Source organism: Staurois parvus, unplaced genomic scaffold, assembly GCF_062004578.1.
Source record: "Staurois parvus isolate SC_StPar_1 unplaced genomic scaffold, SC_StPar_1.0 ptg001214l, whole genome shotgun sequence".
In the NCBI taxonomy this organism is placed as follows: domain Eukaryota; kingdom Metazoa; phylum Chordata; class Amphibia; order Anura; family Ranidae; genus Staurois; species Staurois parvus.
In genome coordinates this window covers 57,339-78,880 of record NW_028319010.1, presented here as the reverse complement: position 1 = coordinate 78,880, position 21,542 = coordinate 57,339, and the positions used below count along the sequence as shown (strand labels likewise).

Genomic DNA, 21,542 nt, shown 5'->3' with positions numbered 1-21,542 from the left:
TCCTGTATGATGTTGCCCTGCATGGCACCAGTGATCAGCAGATGCTTTCTAGATGCCTAAAAAAAAAAAAAAATAGTAAATTCACATTTTTTGACCTGCCAAAAGATGTTAATTTGTTATTATTAATAATAATAATAATAATAATAATAATAATAATAATCAAAATAATAATCATAATAAAATAAATATATATATATTTTTTTATAAAGTGACCTTATCCTTTAATGCCGCTCTCCCCAGCAGCACATTGCTACTTTTCACCATAAATCCCGCTGCCTGAATTGCATTTGTTTTGTAGAATGTCTTGCAAGCATCCTAATATGATTTTCTTTCAGGATCCTCATGGCTGGGATTTTGCCGTTCGGTGCCATGTTCATTGAACTGTTTTTCATCTTCAGTGTAAGTATATTGGTTTGGTGTTTTGATTTGGAGTAGAACAGGCAAATAAATTCAAATAAAACTATGCTTAATTAGTAAAAAATTTTATGTTTGGTGGTCTTTAGTGATTACCGTGTGTCTGTCTAATGCACACCTAGTTGATAATGGTGGAGTAGTAAATTAGTGGCCAGTTGAAATTCCTAATTGAGAGAGTGGCTTCAATTCTTGCAAGGAAAGAAAACCTTTTATACCATACGAGGACCATCTATATGTGTCTGGTGTAGACAGGAGTTCTGGCAAAGAAGGGTTTGACCAACGGGGGTTATGGGGTGAGAGAGACTATTGTTCCCAAAAGAAGCGTTTTAACCTGGAGTTTGCATGTTCTCCCTGTGCCTGCGTGGGTTTCCTCTGGGTATTCCAGTTTCCTCCAACCCTCCAAAGACATGCTGGTAGGTTAATTGGATCCTGTCTAAATTGTCCCTAGCATGTGTATGAATGAATGTAAGTTAGGGACATTAGATTGTATGCCCCTTGAGGGTTAGGGACTGATGTGAATGTACAATATATGTGTGTGTGTGTGTGTGTGTGATATATATGTGTATATATATATATATATATATGTGTGTGTGTGATATATATGTGTATATATATATATATATGTGTGTGTGTGTGTGTGTATATATATATATGTGTGTGTGATATATATGTGTATATATATATATATGTGTGTGTGTGTGTGTGTGTGTGTGTATATATATATATATATATATATATGTGTGTATATATATATATAAATATATATCACACACACACACACACACACACACACACACACACACATATATAATGTAAAGTGCTGTGTAAATTGATGGCGCTATATAAGTACCTGAAATAATTACTGTGAATGAGTGATGCAGCCAGGTGGGCGGAGCCCTGTACAGCTACGGTTTTTTTAAAATTTTGACAGCTAGCAGGAGGAGAAGATCCCCGCTGGCTGTCAAAGGGGTGGAGTGGGGAGAATCGGGGGGCCTATCCTTTCATAACATGTTACGTGAATATAGGTGTAACATGTTATGAAAGGTGAAAAATCTGCATTATCACCAGCATTTTTTTTATTGGCAAAACATCATTAACCCTATTTTCGGCACATCATTAACTTATTATTAAGTATTCCATTAGAGCTTTCCAGCGATAGCAGGACAATGGAAGAATGGTTGAGGGGATAGATTTCTTCTTATAATATGCACTAAAATCTGTCTCTTTCAGGCCATCTGGGAGAACCAATTCTATTACCTCTTTGGCTTCCTGTTTCTGGTCTTCATCATTCTCGTGGTGTCATGTTCCCAAATCAGCATCGTCATGGTTTATTTCCAGCTGTGTGCAGAGGTGAGATATCTGGACAATGGACACATTTGTTAGGCTGTCCAGAGCAAAGTGGCATGTGTAAGGGCAAGGGAGAATGTCACCAGCACCCCGAGGATCACCAATATGGGTTCAAAAGTTTTAACCACTTCCCGACGGCCATTGCATATAAACGGCCGGACGGTGGCAGTGCAGGGTCGGATGGCGGTTTATAAACGGCCTCCCCGCACCCTGCTTGTGCGCGCTCCCTGGGAGCACGCAGCACCGCGATCCGGTGCCCGCTGTGTCCTCCAGACACAGTGAAACACCGATCGTCGGACGGGACCTCTGTACGAGGTCCCGATCATGTGATCACTGACTGGCTAATCAGTGATCACATGCAAAGTAGTAAGGAAGATGTCACTTGTGACATCATTGCTTACTACGTGTGAAATCTGTGAATGATCACAGAGGTCACATGGTACAAGCCTATTCACAACAGGCTTGTACCATGTGACAAGCTGTGACCAATCACAGCTCACTCAGTACTTCTCAATGAGTGCCAGAATGCACACAGAGAGAAAGAGAAATGATTGCTTTTACATCCTATATGGGTGTAAAAGCAATGTGTAAAAAAAAAAAAAATCTTCATCACCCCTCACAAGTAGTACAGTGTCACCATGGTGACACTGTACTGCTAGGGTGACAGTATGTAAAAAAAAAAAAAAAAAGATATAAAATAAAAATGTAAAAAAAAATGTTTAAAAATTATAATTTTTGGTTATAAACTAATTTGGATTTTTTTTTTACTAAAAAGATAACGGAATAAATTTTGGCAAAGATTTATGATGAAATATTATTTATTTGCAAAATGTTATAAAAAAAAGTTTTTTTCAAAAATTTTTGGACTTTTTCATTTACATAGCAAAAAAAATAAAAATCCCAGCAGTGAATAAATACCACCAAAATAAAGCTTTATCTGTCTCAAAAAATGGTAAAAAATTCGTTTGGGTACAGTGTTGCATGACCGCGCAATTGTCATTCAAAGCGTGATAGTGCTGAAAGCTGAAATTTGCCCTGGACAGGAAGTGGGTAAAAGTGTCCGGTCTTGAAGTGGTTAATAAACGATCACATAGTTATAGCAAGACGTTTCAGAGTCTCGCAGGACCCCTTCATCAGGCTTGTGACCAGTATGCCACATGCTGGATGAAGGGGTCCTGTGAGACTCCGAAACGTTGCCTTGCTGTAACTATGTGATCGTTTGTTAAAACTTTTGGACCCATATTGGTGATCCTCGGTGTCCCGGTGACATTCTCCCTCGCTGATTCTGTTCGGTTCCAGCCGGCAGTCGCTGCAGCGCCCACTTATACACACGATTTTTAATGCAGGAACGTGTGCGTCTGGATTGTACACATGCATTTGTAAGGGCATGTCCCTTTCTATCACCCAAAAAAACCCAATAGCTGCTCCTTGTGCCAGTGCTGTCCAATATTTTAATATGGCCATGTTTTATGATTGTATTGCTTGTATCACTCTACATCTACAGGTCTAAGTCTAGGTTCACATCCGTGCGGGTGGTGCCGCTGTGGATCCGCACGAAAATCCGTGCAGCCGCACCACCCGCACAGATGAATGCGGACCCGCGGGTGGGTGCCATTGGTTCTACTGGCATGCCGCCCGCACTGGAAATTGCAACCGTACTGGGAACCGAGGATCCCGTGCGGGTTGTGGTTTCCAAAGAAGTACAGAGACTTCTTCCCTACGGGGCACGGGAGTCCATTCAAATGAATGGGCTCTCATGCCCACGCAAAACGTGGCCTGCACGGCTGCATATATGTGAACCGGGGGTTACTGAGAGTCGTACACATGGGCAGTTTTTAAGATATTGTTACAAAGCATTTAAAAAGCAGGAAACTGATTTCTTGAAGCCCTTTGGCCTCTTGCGCACTGCAGCTTAAAAAAGCTTCGTACAGCATATTTTTTTTTTTACTGAGGTAAAATGGAGCCCATTATTTACAATGTGCCCTTGTATAAATAAGCGGCATGTATTCCTCAGTGAAAAAAAATTAAAATAGGAAAATCTGCATTTTTGGTCAGTAATTTACTCCGTGTGCAAGCAAATACACACGAATACAAGCATATCAGCATGTATTGGTCAGTAATTTACTCCGTGGGTGAGCAAATGCACACGAATACACGCATATCAGCATGTATTGGTCAGTAATTTACTCCGTGTGCAAGTACGAATACACGCATATCGCATGTATTGGTCAGTAATTTACTCCATGTGCAAGTACGAATACACGCATATCAGCATGTATTGGTCAGTAATTTACTCCATGTGCAAGTACGAATACACGCATATCAGCATGTATTGGTCAGTAATTTACTCCGTGGGTGAGCAAATGCACACGAATACACGCATATCAGCATGTATTGGTCAGTAATTTACTCCGTGTGCAAGTACGAATACGCGCATATCAGCATGTATTGGTCAGTAATTTACTCCGTGGGTGAGCAAATGCACACGAATACACGCATATCAGCATGTATTGGTCAGTAATGTACTCCATGTGCAAGTACGAATACACGCATATCAGCATGTATTGGTCAGTAATTTACTCCATGTGCAAGTACGAATACACGCATATCAGCATGTATTGGTCAGTAATTTACTCCGTGGGTGAGCAAATGCACACGAATACACGCATATCAGCATGTATTGGTCAGTAATTTACTCCATGTGCAAGTACGAATACACGCATATCAGCATGTATTGGTCAGTAATTTACTCCATGTGCAAGTACAAATACACGCATATCAGCATGTATTGGTCAGTAATTTACTCCGTGGGTGAGCAAATGCACACGAATACACGCATATCAGCATGTATTGGTCAGTAATTTACTCCGTGTGCAAGTACGAATACACGCATATCGCATGTATTGGTCAGTAATTTACTCCGTGTGCAAGTACGAATACAAGCATATCGCATGTATTGGTCAGTAATTTACTCCGTGTGCAAGTACGAATACACGCATATCGCATGTATTGGTCAGTAATTTACTCCGTGTGCAAGTACGAATACACGCATATCAGCATGTGTTGGTCAATAATTTACTCCGTGTGCAAGTACGAATACACGCATATCAGCATATATCGATCAGTAATTTACTCCGTGTGCAAGTACGAATACACGCATTATCAGCATGTGTGGGTCAATAATTTACTCCGTGTGCAAGTACGAATACACGCATATCAGCATGTGTTGGTCAATAATTTACTCCATGTGCAAGTACGAATACACGCATTATCAGCATATATCGATCAGTAATTTACTCCGTGTGCAAGTACGAATACACGCATATCAGCATATATCGATCAGTAATTTACTCTGTGTGCAAGTACGAATACACGCATATCAGCATATATCGATCAGTAATTTACTCCGTGTGCAAGTACGAATACACGCATTATCAGCATGTGTTGGTCAATAATTTACTCCGTGTGCAAGTACGAATACACGCAAATCAGCATATATCGATCAGTAATTTACTCCGTGTGCAAGTACGAATACACGCATATCAGCATATATCGATCAGTAATTTACTCCGTGTGCAAGTACGAATACACGCATATCAGCATATATCGATCAGTAATTTACTCCGTGTGCAAGTACGAATACACGCATATCAGCAGAAATATTAATGCATTCTCCTAAAAAATATACTGAAGGAGCATATGGGCGCGACTACACACATAAACACGCATGTATATGCACAAAACAAGTGCCTGACTATATGTTAATAATAAAAAAGCGGATGCTCCAACATCAGTATCGTGTACAAGAGGCCTTAAAGTGGAACTAAACTTGATTGGTGAAAAACTGCGAGCAGGCAGCTCTTTATTGCAGAAGAGACACGCTATGATGTTTACTGAATGCACATACGCAGCTCAGCACGCATTCTCGGCACACTTGGGCTGTGATGGACTCCCGTGTACATGTACGAGATGACATCATTCCACAACCAGCCAATCGAAAAGCTGAAAACCCGGCCCCCAGAAGTAGTCAGGGAGAAGGTGACAGCGAAGGAGTAACCGTGACATTGCTGGAGTGAGGAGGTGAGTATTTGTGTGAGGTTAGTTCCCTTTTGATGCACCCTTAGCTGTGTATTGGGAGTGCTCAGCACACGCCATTGTTGAAGGGCTATACAAACGTTTACATTTTCTGATCAGCCATGTTTGTGGAAACCTTTTCACTGAGAAATCTGTGACTGTTGTGGTTTTGTTGTCGGCCATCTCTGGTAATGATCATTGTGACAAATATGTTCTAGGACTACCGCTGGTGGTGGAGGACGTTCCTGGTGTCCGGTGGATCTGCGTTTTACGTCTTGGTTTACGCCATATTCTACTTTGTAAATAAGGTACGCATGGGGCTTGCTTTATCTTTTTTACGGTTCCTTTCAGAGGAAGGCAAAACAAATCAACCACAACCAAGTATGACCAACAGGTAGAAATCCTGATCCCACTAAGCATGACACGCAATCGCAGAAAAACTGCCTTAAAGCCGAGTTCCCCTCATCCCGTCAAAAAATAAAGACTGTAGCTGCTGACTTTTAAAAAATAGCCACTTACCTGTCTCCCGGTCCCGTGGTGTGTCCCCCGCAGCCCGTTTCACTGACCGTCCTGGATTCCAGAATCTTCAGTGTGGGCACCCGGCCGTGACAGCACCTTTTACAAGAGAACGTATCCTTTTAACCACTTGCCCTCCTGAGGATTTACCCCCCTTAATGACCACGCCTCTTTTTGCTACTCGGCGCTGCACTAATTCAACTGATAATTGCGCGGTCATGCAATGCTGCACCCAAACGAAATTTACGTCCTTTTTTCACACAAATAGAGCTTTCTTTCGGTGGTATTTGACCACCTGTGCGCTTTTTATTTTTCACGCTATAAACAAAAAAAGACCAAAAAGTTTGAAGAAAAACTTTATTTTTTGCTTTCAGCTATAAAAAATATATAGTAAACTCAAAGTTGGTTATAAAATTAGGCCAAAATGTATTCTGCTCCATGTTTTTGGTAAAAAAAATCCCAATGAGTGCATATTAATTGCTTTGTGTGACAGTTATAGCGTCTACAAACTATGGGATAGATACTGCAATTTACGCCATTTTTTTGCTATACAGCGCTGCGCTAGTTTAACGGACAATTGCGCGGTCATGCAATACGGTACATAAATGAAATTTACATCCTTTTTTTTTCCCCACAAATTGAGTTTTCTTTCGGTGGTATTTGATCGCCTGTGCGGTTTTTATTTTTTGCGCTATAAAAAAAAAAGGCTGACAATTTGGAGGAAAAAAAACAATATTTTGGAGTTTTTGCTATAAAACATGTCCAGTAAAAAAACATTTAAAAATCAAATTTAGTCATAAATTTCTGCCAAAATGCATTCTGCGACATGTCTTTGCTACAAAAACCCCAATACATGTAAATTAGTTGGTTTACATGAAAGTTATAGCGTTTACAAATGGTGGGAAAGATACTGGGATTTTTTAATTTTTTTTATACTAATAATGGCGGCGATTAGCGACTTATGGCGGCGATCAGCGACTTATGGCGGGACTACGGCGGACATTCTGACACTGGGGGGGAACTGACTTGGGGTCACTGACATCCCCAGTGACACCAATAGTGATCAGTGCAAAAAAAAAACAAAACACTGACACTGTACTAATGGCACTGGGGAGGAAGGGGTTAAGTTTATTATTCAGGGAAAGGGTTAACTGTGTGAGGGGAGTGTTTTACTAGGGGGCGGGGTGTGTACTGCAGGGAACACCACTGATTGGGACAGATAAACTCTTCTCTCCCGATCAGCGTGTCAGGAGCTGTCAGGGAACTGACAGAAAGCACAGCTACTGCAGCCCTGCTCTCTGTCACTGATTGCCGCTAATCGCCGGGACATAGCCGGTAATGACCGGCTGTGACCCGGCGACTGACATCCGCGGCCGTGATCGGCGGGACAGGTAGGGCGGCGGCGCACCTCGCGCGCTCCCCCTACCTGTTTTAAAAACACACGTTTTAAACCGTAGTTTTGCCCAGCTGTGCTGCCCTGCCGCCGTATTTCTACAGTGGCTGGGCAGCATGTGGTTAATATTCATCCAGTTCCAGGAATATAGGAAGAGAAGGCAGCGCTGCTCCATGTGGGCTCACCACTCCCACAATCCTTCAGTGTATGTGCTGGCCCAGTTTGCACACCTGTGCTGTAGATCAAAGGAAAGTCCGGGAGGCTGAGTAGATCAAAGGAAAGTCCGGGAGGCCACCCCAGGGGTTATGATTAAGCGCTGAGGTAAGCGCGATACGCGCAAACCTTCCTGCAGGCATACACCCCCCCCCCCCCCACCCCCGCCTGGCGTACAAAATGGTGTTTTTAAGCTGCTTTTCTATACAATAAAGTGGATATGTGCTTCAGTTCAGTCTCCCAGACTTTCCTTTGATCTAGAGTGCGGTTCCACCTTAAGCAGCCGGTCATACCGGTGCGAATCATCTAATGAACGTCAGCGTCTTAACACATGCGATTCGCTGCAGCGTGATTTCTAAAGTAGTTCTCACATGACTTTTTCTGCCGTTTTGTCGCGATTTCACATACATGGAATAGAATGGAAATCGCACTGCAAATTGCAAGAAATCTTTGAAAATCTTCACAAGTAGCGATAAAGTCTTTGGAAATCGCACCTGAAATTGACACAAATTGCGCGCTTTTACATCGCAGCGGCGTGACCGGTTGACCACTTGAATTTCTAACCCGAACTTTGCGTTTTATTCTTCTCTTTCAGTTGGACATTGTGGAGTTCATCCCATCCCTCCTCTATTTCGGTTATACCACCCTCATGGTTCTGTCTTTCTGGCTCCTTACCGGCACCATTGGCTTCTACGCCGCCTACATGTTCATCCGCAAGATCTACGCGGCGGTGAAAATAGACTGATGCCAGGGTTCCCTCGTCATACCAATCCAGCACAAGGCAGAGCCGGTCTCCTCCTCCCAAGACGCCACTACCAGGGAGCCACCATCCAATCAAAACCCATCATCCACATCCAGAATGTAACGTTTGGTACAGTGTCCGTGGACAGGGGGGGGGTGGGGGTGGGGAAGGGGAGTGAGGAGATTCATCCAACTGCATTTTTTTTTAAACCTCTCTGGTATTCGCATCTCTCCAGTGGCGGTTTTTACTTTTTAGCCGAAATCATTCCCGTCTTTATCATTCACTTTTTTCTTTTTTCTCTTTTTTTTTTTTAAATTATTACTGTTGTGGGGAAGAGGTCGAGTGGGGATGGTTTGTAAGGTGGTATTGGGGGAATGACCTTCGGTGGTTGGGTGCCTGTAAACCTAGAAAGGAGCTTGAATCTTTTGGCCCAGGCATCTGCACCAGCCAGCGCCAATCTTTGATCTGGAACAGAAAGTTGGTTCTCTTGTTTCTCTTTCTTTGCATGCCAACCCTGGGAAGCATGATTTGAAGGCCGGTGTACATGTGGCATACGCCAGCTTTGACGGCGGATGCCAAAAAGTACTGGCACAGCCATATTCTTGCTGGATATAAAAAAAAAAACTGTATGCCAAGGACTCTTAGCACTGCGGATGTTGGAACAATGGCACTGCTACAGCTTGGGTCGGAATTTAAACGGCTCACGGTCAAGACGGATGAAGGAACAGTTATTACTCTGAATGGTTTTGTCCATAAAATACTTTTTTTGCCACAAATCATGGCATGGGATTTGTTTTTTGTTTTTTTTTGGGGGGGTCCTATGAAGCACATAGCATCCTAGTTAAAGCTGAACTCCAGGCAGAAAAAAAAAAAAAATTCTAAATAGCCGCCAAGGATCAAATCAATAAGTCCAATTTGAGTGCACCAAATTGTGAAAGTTGAATATCATCACAGATTTTGCAGAGCTGGGGGAGGGACCCAGGAGATACACTCACTGCAGGAAGGGGTGGAGACTAGACCAGTCACCCTACACCAGGAGCAAGAGCAGCAGTGACTGGTCTTAATTACAGGAAGCTCCTGCTCAGAGGGCAAAGATTCACACTAGGTTATTGCCCTGATCTGGGAAAAAAAATACACAAAGCACTGCAAAAATCAAGGAAAAAATACACACGACCAATGTATTCAGACAATGTATTCAGACAATGTATTCAGACAATGTATTCAGACAATGTATTCAGACATTGTTTGCTTAGCCTGGAGTTCAGCTTTAAATGACCACTATTGCAGGTTGTTTTATGTACAAAAAAAAAAAGGTGTTAATGACATTCACGGATATGTAAAAGAATTTTGAGAATTTACATGTAGGTAGTATTCCCCCTAATCTCCAATCAGGTGATCCTACCGGAATACCGCCGCTCACAAGTAACAATAGACATTTGAAATACGTTGTTATGCTAAGGGAAACTCCTGAGATTGCCAGCTCTCCTAATTGGCCAGATCCTGCGACTTCAGCCGTCTCCGAGGTATCGGCATGGAACAAGTAAGCAGATCAGTTCCTGAACGGTACAGGTCGGCAGATCAGTTCCCGAACGGTGCTGGTCGGCAGATCAGTTCCCAAACGGTGCGGGTCGGCAGATCGGTTCCGGAACGGTACGGGTCGGCAGATCGGTTCCCGAACGGTGCGGGTCGGCAGATCGGTTCCCGAACGGTGCGGGTCGGCAGATCGGTTCCCGAACGGTGCGGGTCGGCAGATCGGTTCCCGAACGGTGCGGGTCGGCAGATCGGTTCCCGAACGGTGCGGGTCGGCAGATCGGTTCCCGAACGGTGCGGGTCGGCAGATCGGTTCCCGAACGGTGCGGGTCGGCAGATCGGTTCCCGAACGGTGCGGGTCGGCAGATCGGTTCCCGAACGGTACGGGTCGGCAGATCGGTTCCCGAACGGTACGGGTCGGCAGATCGGTTCCCGAACGGTGCGGGTCGGCAGATCGGTTCCCGAACGGTGCGGGTCGGCCGATCGGTTTCCGAACGGTACGGGTCGGCCGATCGGTTTCCGAACGGTACGGGTCGGCCGATCGGTTTCCGAACGGTACGGGTCGGCCGATCGGTTTCCGAACGGTACGGGTCAGCTGTATCAAAGCGAGAGACGGCCAGACTATCCTATCCGTGTTTTTCTCCCTTTAAATACCCGATTTCCCATGCAGGCCTGTAAAGGATTATGTACATGGCTACAAATGTTATTACTGTTTCACATGTTTTCTTGTTGGCTTTAGAGGTCCTTTCATGTGGATTGGTCACCTGCGCAGCGACATTAAAAAAAAAAGTCTACTGATAATCAAGGTTTGATGAATTTCGAGGAAGGCGTGTCCTACCTCATGCCTCGCCATCCTCATCCAGAACCTAATGAATGGATCGGCTGCCTTTTCTATACAAATAATGAGTTTCAGCCTGCACTGTGTTGGCCTAGCGTGTAGGTGACTCCATAAGGGTTTAAATTATTTTCCTGTTTTAAATGAGCATATTCCTGAGGAAATGACTGATTTTGTCTTTGTTTTTTGTTTTTTTTTACATGTTTTTTTTTCTGTATATCCATCTTTTTTTGTCCTTTTTTTGTAAATAAATGCCCCTTCTGGTGTTTAATTATGTAGAGCTACTAAGACTTTGTGATGACATGCCTGTGGCTGTACAGGGCCGATGCAAAAAAAAAAAAAACCGTTATCAAGCATTGGGAAATATAGCCATCAGTTGGAGTGAATGTGGGGGCAATGGACTTGGCGTGAATGTGGATGGTGGGTGAACCTTGAACCGGCCACAGAGTTCCGGGTTCCGTATGCATGAATGTGGGGGCAATGGACTTGGCGTGAATGTGGGGGCAATGGACTTGGCGTGAATGTGGGGGCAATGGACTTGGCGTGAATGTGGATGGTGGGTGAACCTTGAACCGGCCACAGAGTTCCAGGTTCCGTATTACGTGAATGTGGGGGCAATGGACTTGACTGTGGGGGCAATGGACTTGGCGTGAATGTGGGGGCAATGGACTTGGCGTGAATGTGGGGGCAATGGACTTGGCGTGAATGTGGGGGCAATGGACTTGGCGTGAATGTGGGGGCAATGGACTTCTCGTGAATGTGGGGGCAATGGACTTGGCGTGAATGTGCGGGCAATGGACTTGGAGTGAATGCGGGCAATGGACTTCGCGTGAATGTGGGGGCAATGGACTTGACTGTGGGGGCAATGGACTTGACTGTGGGGGCAATGAACTTGGCGTGAATGTGGGGGCACTGGACTTGATGTGAATGTGGGGGCAATGGACTTGGCGTGAATGTGGGGGCAATTGACTTGGCGTAAATGTGGGGGCAATGGACTTGGCGTAAATGTGGGGGCACTGGACTTGGCGTGAATGTGGGGGCAATGGACTTGGCTTGACTGTGGGGGCAATGGACTTGTCGTGAATGTGGGGGCAATGGACTTGGCTTGACTGTGGGGGCAATGGACTTGGAGTGAATGTGGGGGCAATGGACTTGGCGTGAATGTGGGGCAATGGACTTGGCGTGAATGTGGGGGCAATGGACTTGGCGTGAATCTGGGGGCAATGGACTTGGCGTGAATGTGGGGGCAATGGACTTGACTTGAATGTGGGGGCAATGGACTTGACTTGAATGTGGGGGCAATGGACTTGACTTGAATGTGGGGGCAATGGACTTGACTTGAATGTGGGGGCAATGGACTTGACTTGAATGTGGGGGCAATGGACTTGACTTGAATGTGGGGGCAATGGACTTGATGTGAATGTGGGGGCAATGGACTTGGCGTGAATGTGGATGGTGGGTGAACCTTGAACCGGCCACAGAGATCCAGGTTCCGTAATTATGTGATCGCTTCTAAAAGGAACTCCTGCGGGGATGTTGTGAGACCTGTGGCCCAGGCAGGGAGGAGCATGACGGCCACCCATCTTTCAAAGAGGAAATGAGGGACACGGAGCCGTCATTGTGGTGATTTCATAGTGGCTGCAGCAGTGGGTAACCATGAAGACTGTACTTGTTGAAGGTGAGCAATGTCATTTATAGTGTCTGCCGGGAGTTCACCTTTTACCCTTCGCTTTGCCTAAAACAGGTAAAGCAACCAGTTCACTTACGTTTAGTTCACCTTTACCAAAAAATTGACTTATGCAAATTAGGAGCATCTGTAGTAAAAAATAAATAAACTGCGCTGCGCTGATTAACATTGAATAATGCCCCTGCTGTGCAGATGTAGGCCATTTATGTACCTCCTGAAGCCTGCTTGGAATATTCCCAGGAAGTTGCTAGGGCGTTGCTAAGTGAGGTCTAGTCATTACCAGCACAGGAGTGAACTGTCAAATGCTGTGCTCAGTGGAGAGAGTGCATGTGAGGTTTGCCCCTGCTGTGCAGATGTAGGCCATTTATGTACCTCCTGAAGCATGACTGGAATATTCCCAGGAAGTTGCTAGGGCGTTGCTAAGTGAGGTCTAGTCATTACCAGCACAGGAGTGAGCTCTCAAATGCTGAGCTCAGGGGAGAGAGTGCATGTGAGGTTTGAATTGAGAAAATGTTCACTCCTGTGAAGGTGAGCAGTAATGACTAGTCTTCACTTAGCAACTTCTTAGCAACGTCTTGGGAGTATTCCAGCCAGCATTTGGAAGGTATGTAAATGGACTACACCTATAGCAAGGCAATTATTCAACTAGCCAATGCTGTAGAGTTTGTTTTTATCTAGTAATACCCCTGGGCTACCAGGAGGCACTATCCCTTTGCCCCGAATGGGGCTACTTCTACACAAATTTCCTTTTCTCCTGTGGCCGGGAAATGAACAGAAGACAAATATCAGCAGGAAATGAAGAGGAAAAGTCTGTATACATTCAGGTTGCTCTGGTTGGAGCTGACACAGAAATCCGGTCTCTTTTCTCACCCCTACCCAGTGCTGCATCCTGGTAGGATCTGGAGATTAACCCTTGCTGTTACCATACCTGGAAGTACGCCTTAATGAATGGAGAGGCAGGGGTATGAGCTGATGAGTATGGGCATTATGGGGGCCGGGTCTTCAACTGGACCCATTTTATTATAAACTGGTATGGGCACTATGGGGGCCGGGTCTTCAACTGGAACCATTTTATTATAAACTGGTATGGGCACTATGGGGGCCGGGTCTTCAACTGGACCCATTTTATTATAAACTGGTATGGGCACTATGGGGGCCGGGTCTTCAACTGGACCCATTTTTATATAAACTGGTATGGGCACTATGGGGGCCGGGTCTTCAACTGGACCCATTTTATTATAAACTGGTGCGGGCACTATGGGGGCCGGGTCTTCAACTGGACCCATTTTATTATAAACCGGTATAGGCACTATGGGGGCCGGGTCTTCATCTGGACCCATTTTATTATAAACCGGTATAGGCACTATGGGGGCCGGGTCTTCAACTGGACCCATTTTATTATAAACCGGTATGGAAACTATGGGGGCCGGGTCTTCAACTGGACCCATTTTATTATAAACCGGTATAGGCACTATGGGGGCCGGGTCTTCAACTGGACCCATTTTATTATAAACCGGTATGGAAACTATGGGGGCCGGGTCTTCAACTGGACCCATTTTATTATAAACTGGTATGGGCACTATGGGGGCCGGGTCTTCAACTGGACCCATTTTATTATAAACTGGTATGGGCACTATGGGGGCCGGGTCTTCATCTGGACCCATTTTATTATAAACCGGTATAGGCACTATGGGGGCCGGGTCTTCAACTGGACCCATTTTATTATAAACCGGTATGGAAACTATGGGGGCCGGGTCTTCAACTGGACCCATTTTATTATAAACCGGTATAGGCACTATGGGGGCCGGGTCTTCAACTGGACCCATTTTATTATAAACCGGTATGGAAACTATGGGGGCCGGGTCTTCAACTGGACCCATTTTATTATAAACTGGGATGGCCGGCCAACGTTTCAAATCGGCTAATCCCCAAAACCAGACATTAAAAACATGTTCTTGTCTGTATCTGCCCCGCTTTTAGGTGGACCTAAAGCCAAAAAATGCATATACTAACCTCATTCATGGAGAAGGGTCCTATGATGCACATGTGATTTCACAAGCAATAATTTGGATGTTTTCTAAATCCCGGCTGCCATTTTTAAAACTGCTAAACTGTGTTTATAAATAGTAAGGTTGCTCACACCGTCCTGAAAATACCAGTTCCCTGGCTGTCCTTCTGATGCTTTGGCTTCAAGAGGGTCTCTAAACCCTGAACAAGAGGGGGAGGAATTCTTTTATTTTGTTCCGGGGCTGCCGGAAGTTTTTAGTCCGCAACACAGCCAGGGGACTAGCAATATCAGATGGAGGCCAGCAATGGCAGCCCACGTTCTCCTTATAATAGATGTACTTTAAGAGGATACTAACGACTACAGATCTGTCTGTGAAAGTTTCAGGGCTAGAGCGGAGGACAGAGTTCCAGTCTGGAGGGAACTAAACCCTGCGCACAGCCGGCTTCCTGTCTGGTATTGTCAGTGATGGACGCAGCCGTTGGTGAGCCTTGTTTAGATACAGATTAATGATAATGTACAAATATAGACTGAACTGTATACTAAAATGTAAATACATCGCAAATGTCCCGGGGAACGTAAGATATCTGATACATATCTGTGGATGAGATTTATATATGTTTTCTGTTTCATATAGCTTCACTTGAAGGGCACATAAAGGATTACTCTGTGGAGATATATATATTATATATATATATATATATAGTGTATATATACAGTGAAGGAAATGCGTATTTGATCCCCTGCTGATGTTGAATGTTCGCCCCTCACAAAGAAATGATCGGTCTATAAATCGAATGTTCGGTGTAACACTGAGAGACAGAATACAACAACAAATTCAGCAGAAATGCGTCTAACAAATGATGACTGATCTGCATGTTCATGAGGGAAATAGGTATTTGATCCCCTTCACAAAACATGACTTAGTACTTGGTGGCAAATCCCTTGTTGGCAATCACAGAGGTCAGACGTTTCCTGGAGTTGGCCCCCAGGTTTGCACACATCTCGGGAGGGATTTTGGCCCACTCCTCTTGGCAGATCCTCTCCAAGTCATTAAGGTTTGGTGGCTGACGTTTGGCAACTCGAACTTTCAGCTCCCTCCACAGATTTTCAATCGGAGTAAGGTCTGGAGACTGGCTAGGCCACTCCAGGACCTTAATGTGCTTCTTGAGCCGCTCCTTTGTTGCCTTGGCCGTGTGTTTTGGGTCATTGTCATGCTGGAACACCCATCTACGACCCATTTTCAATGCCCTGAGGGAAGAAGGTTTTCACCCAAGATTTGATGGTACATTGCCCCATCCATCGTCCCTTTGATGCAGTGCAGTTGTCCTGTCCCCTTAGCAGAGAAACACCCCCAAAGCAGAATGTTTCCACCACCACGTTTCACAGTTGGGATGGTGTTCTTGAGGTCATAGGCAGCATTCCTCCTCCTCCAAACACAGCGAGTTGAGTTGATGCCAAAGAGCTGGATTTTGGTCTCCTCTGACCACAACACTTTCAACCAGTCCTCCTCTGCATCATTCAGATGTTCAGTGGCAGACTTCAGACGGGCTGGACATGTGCTTTCTTGAGCAGAGGGACCGTGCGGGCACTGCAGGGTTTCAGTTCTTGTCGGCGTAGTGTGTTACCAATTGTTTTCTTGGTGACTGTGGTCCCAGCTGCCTGGAGATCATTGACAAGATCCTCACGTGTAGTTCTGGGATGATTCCTCACTGTTCTCATGATCATTGACACTCCACGAGGTGAGATCTTGCATGGTGCACCAGACCTAGGGAGACTGACACTTGTTTTGTGTTTCTTCCATTTGCAAATGATTGCACCAACTGTTGTCACCTTCTCACCAAGCTGCTTGGCCATAGTTTGGTAGCCCAGTCCAGCCTTGTGTAGGTCTACAATCTTGTCCCTGACATCCTTGGACAGCTCTTTGGTCTTTGCCATGGTGGAGAGTTTGGAATCTGATGGTTTGATTGCTCCTGTGGACAGGTGTCTTTTATACAGGTAACACAATGAGATTAGCAGCACTCCCTTTAAGAGACTGCTTCTAATCTCAGCTTGTTACCTGTATAAAAGACACCTGGGAGCCAGAAATCCTGCTGAATGATAGGGGATCAAATCCTTATTTCCCTCATGAACATGCAGATCAGTCATCATTTGTTAGACGCATTTCTGCTGAATTTGTTGTTGCTATTCTGTCTCTCAGTGTTACAATACACCGAACATTCGATTTTTAGACTGATAATTTCTTTGTGAGTGGGCGAACATTCAACATCAAATACTCATTTCCTTCACTGTGTGAATATATCTATATCTATCTATCTATCTATCTATCTATCTATCTATCTATATATAAATATTTGATTGTCCTTATAACTGGGAGATTAAGAAAGGGATTTTTTTTCAATACACAAAAGTGGCAACCAGAGAAATTTGAGGCGTGGCTTGGCATGTAGGTACGACATATATATATATATATATATATAATGAGTGGACTGACCCTTGAAGTCGCCCATTGTTGCTCGTTGCTGAAATAAACACACAAAACTGAATGCTCTCTAGTAAATTTTTATTTAGCAAACTTCACTCTTTAAACCAAAAAAAATAGAATATTGTATCCTCCCCCCCACCCCCCATCTGTATTAAAAAAAAACAAATTGTCTGAAATCTACTATTCAGGCAAACTATCAATCTCAAAGTGCTACAATGTCAGTGATTGGTCCACAGTGTGAAGTGATGCTGCTGGTGCCCAAATTAAAGGGCAATGCACAAAGAAAAAAAACAAAAGACACAGAAAAGAGGATGGAACGGGTTATTCGGTAAGGAGAGGAGCAACGTGCAAAATATGTGGCAACCAGAATTGACCTATCGCAGCCCTCGCTATGTAGCCGTGAGACCTGGTCGCTATAGCTTACTGCACTTTGCTTTACTCACTAACGCAGGCCATAGACTGTTTGTTTATTGGACGATTTTTCATCCAAAAGAATAATCGGATGATTTTCGCACTGTTAGTGGGGCAATGGCATCAGACGATTTTCGCGGTTCCTTCCCCATTTCGTTTATCGGTCATGCTGGAAAATTTGTGAAAAACGGCCGATTTTCGCAATCATTGGTGGCAACATTGGTTTACAGAACGAACAAAGTTTTGTTTTTTGGACAAAAAATCGTCCGATAAACGAACAGTCTATGGCCTGCATAACCCTGCATATGTATCAACAGTTAGGGGCCGCTGCTGACGGGATCGTGGTTGCGTCACACAGGTTTTCCATTCCTATACACATCTGTAGGAATGCAAAACCTGCTTGGGATTTAGGTGGCCCCCGGAGGCCCTAGGGATTTGGCTGCAAAGGCCAATTTACAGACCCGTGGGGCAGCTGGGGGGTGTCCACCGAAACCCACCTGAAGCAGATCAAATGCATCTATCCATGAATTCTGAAGGGTCTAATGCAGGCCATAGATGGGTCGTTAGTGGACTAAATGTTCAGCCGTTTTTCGGTATTTTGGCAGATTTTTTTTATCGGTAAAGTTGGAAAAAATATCGGCCGACTTTGCCGATCGGCCGATTTTCGCGGCAATGATGGGCAAATTGGCCTATCTTTTACCGATAAAAAAATCTGCGCATGAGCAGTGACCTGCAAGAGGAAGACAAAAAGAAGAAAAAAGAAGAAGAGGATGAAGAAAAAGAAGAAGAGGATGAAGAGGAAGAGGATGGAGAGGATGAAGAAGAAGAGGATGAAGAAGGAGAGGATGAAGAAGGAGAGGAGGATGGAGAAGAAGAAGAGGATGGAGAAGAAGAAGAGGATGGAGAAGAAGAAGAGGATGGAGAAGAAGAAGAGGATGGAGAAGAAGAAGAGGATGGAGAAGAAGAAGAGGATGGAGAAGAAGAAGAGGATGAAGAAAAAGGGGAAGAGGATGAAGAAGATGAGGAAGAGGATGAGGAAGAATTCCAGTCCGGCAAAAAGTGTCCCTGCAGAGAGCTCCGCTATTTCTTTGACAGTTCCTTGACATTTATAGCGGTTGCAACAATGTATCTATTTGTTTCCAAATAAAAACATCTGTATCCTAAATGGATACAAATAGATACATTGTTGCAACCGCTATAACTGTCAAGGAACTGTCAAAGAAATAGCGGAGCTCTCTGCAGGGACACTTTTTGCCGGCTGTAGACGGGATGAAAATCGGCCGATTTTTTTTTTTTTTACCGTTGCTGGTAACGTCGGCCGCTTGATCGACCGATTGTTCGTTTTTTTAAAGAAAAATCGGCCGATTTTCAACCCGTCTACGGCCTGCATTAAAAGCAGCTCTAACTGCCGTCATTGACACAGACCCACCTAGGCCGTTAAAGCATTTTTAGATTGATTTACTAATAACGGCCAATCAAATCCTTTGCCGTTACCCCCTCAAATTCCCGCTGTCATTTTCTAGTGTAGGTTAAAAACTAAATAACAATAAAAAGGTAAATGTCATGACAGGTTGACTGAATGCTGAGAGATATTAAAGGATGAAAACTATACACAGCACATGTCCTAAGTTCAGTGTCAGGACCTAGGTGTACAGAAACAAAAACTCCGAGAATTTCTCAGAACAGGAAGAGACAGATAAAAACTTGACGGAGGTAGGTCTTGCCTGCTGAATGCAAAACTACAAAAAAAAAAGTTTTTGGTGGAGTCGGGCTTAAGACGGCCCCAGTTTCGGGTTACAAAAGGCAATACCTGATACAGGCGGGTGTCGGCTTATATGTGTGTCTCTAGCGGGTGGTGAGCTGAATCTTGAGCTCAGGGTGCTGCTACTATCTGACCATTCCAAGTGGCTGCTGTGGCCTATCCCACCGACTCCATTGTCTCTACAGGACTGGCGGGAAGAACTACAGGGACAAGCTATCCATACCTGAGCACCAGGAGCTATTCAACCCACCACCAGCTAGAATGGTCCACCCCTCGGCAGGGTCACTTTAAAATGATATATCTGGCAATGTGGTTCTCTCATCACTATTTTTTTTCTTTTTTCATAAAAACTTTTAATTTTTTCATTGTGTAGCTTATTATAGGCCCAGTGATCTAATCACTGGGTATCTGTGCTTTTCTATGCAGTGCAGGCAGACCATGGCTGGTGGGATGGGCCAGCAGGGAGCTGTACATAGCTGCCTGAAAACATCCCAGCCTCAGTACTCCTCTCGAGTCCTTATGCAAGCAGTGGGAGGAGTTCTGCCAATGCTAAGATTCCCTGACGGGTGGGTGATAGAACGTGTTTGCATGAAGGCTGCCCCAGGACATGCCCATGTGACATCTGAGCCTCCATGATTGAAAGAAGTGAAATCCAATGAACTAAATGGCCGGGCTGTGGAGGAAATGAGGCAGCCTCTATCTGCAGCTTCTAATGCACATTGGGAGAAGCTCACAGTGTGCAGGGAAATCAGAGGAAGCCGTTTCAGTCCAGGAGAAGAGCCGCTACACCTGTGCAAGACCGGAGGGGAGGAGCCGGTACAACTGGGTGAGACTGAAGGGGAGGAGTCGGTACAACTGGGCGAGACTGAAGGGGAGGAGTCGGTACAACTGGGCGAGACTGAAGGGGAGGAGTCGGTACAACTGGGCGAGACTGAAGGGGAGGAGTCGGTACAACTGGGCGAGACTGAAGGGGAGGAGCTGGTACAACTGGGCAAGACTGAAGGGGAGGAGCCGGTACACCTGTGCAAGACTGAAGGGGAGGAGCTGGTACACCTGCGCAAGACTGAAGGGGAGGAGCTGGTACACCTGTACGAGACTGAAGGGGAGGAGCTGGTACACCTGTACGAGACTGAAGGGGAGGAGCTGGTACACCTGTACGAGACTGAAGGGGAGGAGCCGATACATCTGTACGGGACTGAAGGGGAGGAGCCGGTACACCTGTGCAAGACTGGAGGGGAGGCTGGAGGTCGGATCTATATCCTCTGGATGAAAGGATACACTTGGTGTTATCAACTTATTAGCTTCTGGTTTGGTATAGTTGTTTTTTTTTCATTTTAAACAGATATTTATTAATTTTTTGAACTATAAATATAAACAATTCTTTATCAAACATTTTGTAGAAGGAGCTCCCATTGAACTGCTCTCACAATGCCTAATGGGATTTCTAGAGGGAGAAAGCAGAGTGTGTTTGCCTTCAGACTGTCACTCTCTGATTGAAACTCCACACAGCCCCTCCAAGCAGAGCAGGCAAGGAAGGGGAGGAGTCACCACTCTGACTCCTCCTAGTTGTGCTCATATTCAACTGAAATATTTGACTCCACACAGCCCCGGCAAGCAAGGAGGGGGAGGAGTCACCACTGACTCCTCCTAGTTGTGTGTATATTCACAGCCCCTGTGAGTAGAGCAGGCAAAGAAGGGGGAGGAGTCACCACTCTGACTCCTCCTAGTGTGCATATTCTGCTTTTGACCCCACACAGCCCCTCTGACCAGAGCTGGCAAGGAAGGGGAGGAGTCACCACTTTGACTCCTCCTAGTCGTGTGTATATTCAGCTTCAGCATTTGACCCCACAGAGCAAGAAAGGAGGGGGAGGAGTCACCACTCTTGACTCCTCCTAGTTGTGTGTATATTCACAGCCCGTGAGCCCAGCTGGCAAGGAAGGGGGAGGAGTCACCACTCTAACTCCTAGTTGTGTATATACGCACAGCTGGAAAGGAAGGGGGAGGAGTCACCACTGACTCCTCCTAGTTGTGTGTATATTCACAGCCCGTGAGCCCAGCCAGCAAGGAAGGGGGAGGAGTCACCACTCTGACTCCTCCTAGTCGTGTGTATATTCAGCTTCAGCATTTG

General features: G+C 45.1%; 1 protein-coding gene across 1 annotated transcript in view; it reads left to right on the top strand.

Moving 5' to 3' along the window:
• TM9SF4 (transmembrane 9 superfamily member 4) overlaps nucleotides 1-11,335 on the top strand; it is a 38,659-nt gene extending 27,324 nt beyond the window's left edge. The window contains exons 15-18 of the mRNA XM_089660205.1: nucleotides 336-399; nucleotides 1,645-1,764; nucleotides 6,054-6,143; nucleotides 8,553-11,335. Of these exons, the coding sequence (XP_089516331.1) occupies nucleotides 336-399; nucleotides 1,645-1,764; nucleotides 6,054-6,143; nucleotides 8,553-8,702 (424 nt within the window). The 3' untranslated portion in view covers nucleotides 8,703-11,335. The remainder of the gene's footprint in view (nucleotides 1-335; nucleotides 400-1,644; nucleotides 1,765-6,053; nucleotides 6,144-8,552) is intronic.
• Nucleotides 11,336-21,542: the final 10,207 nt, after the last annotated feature.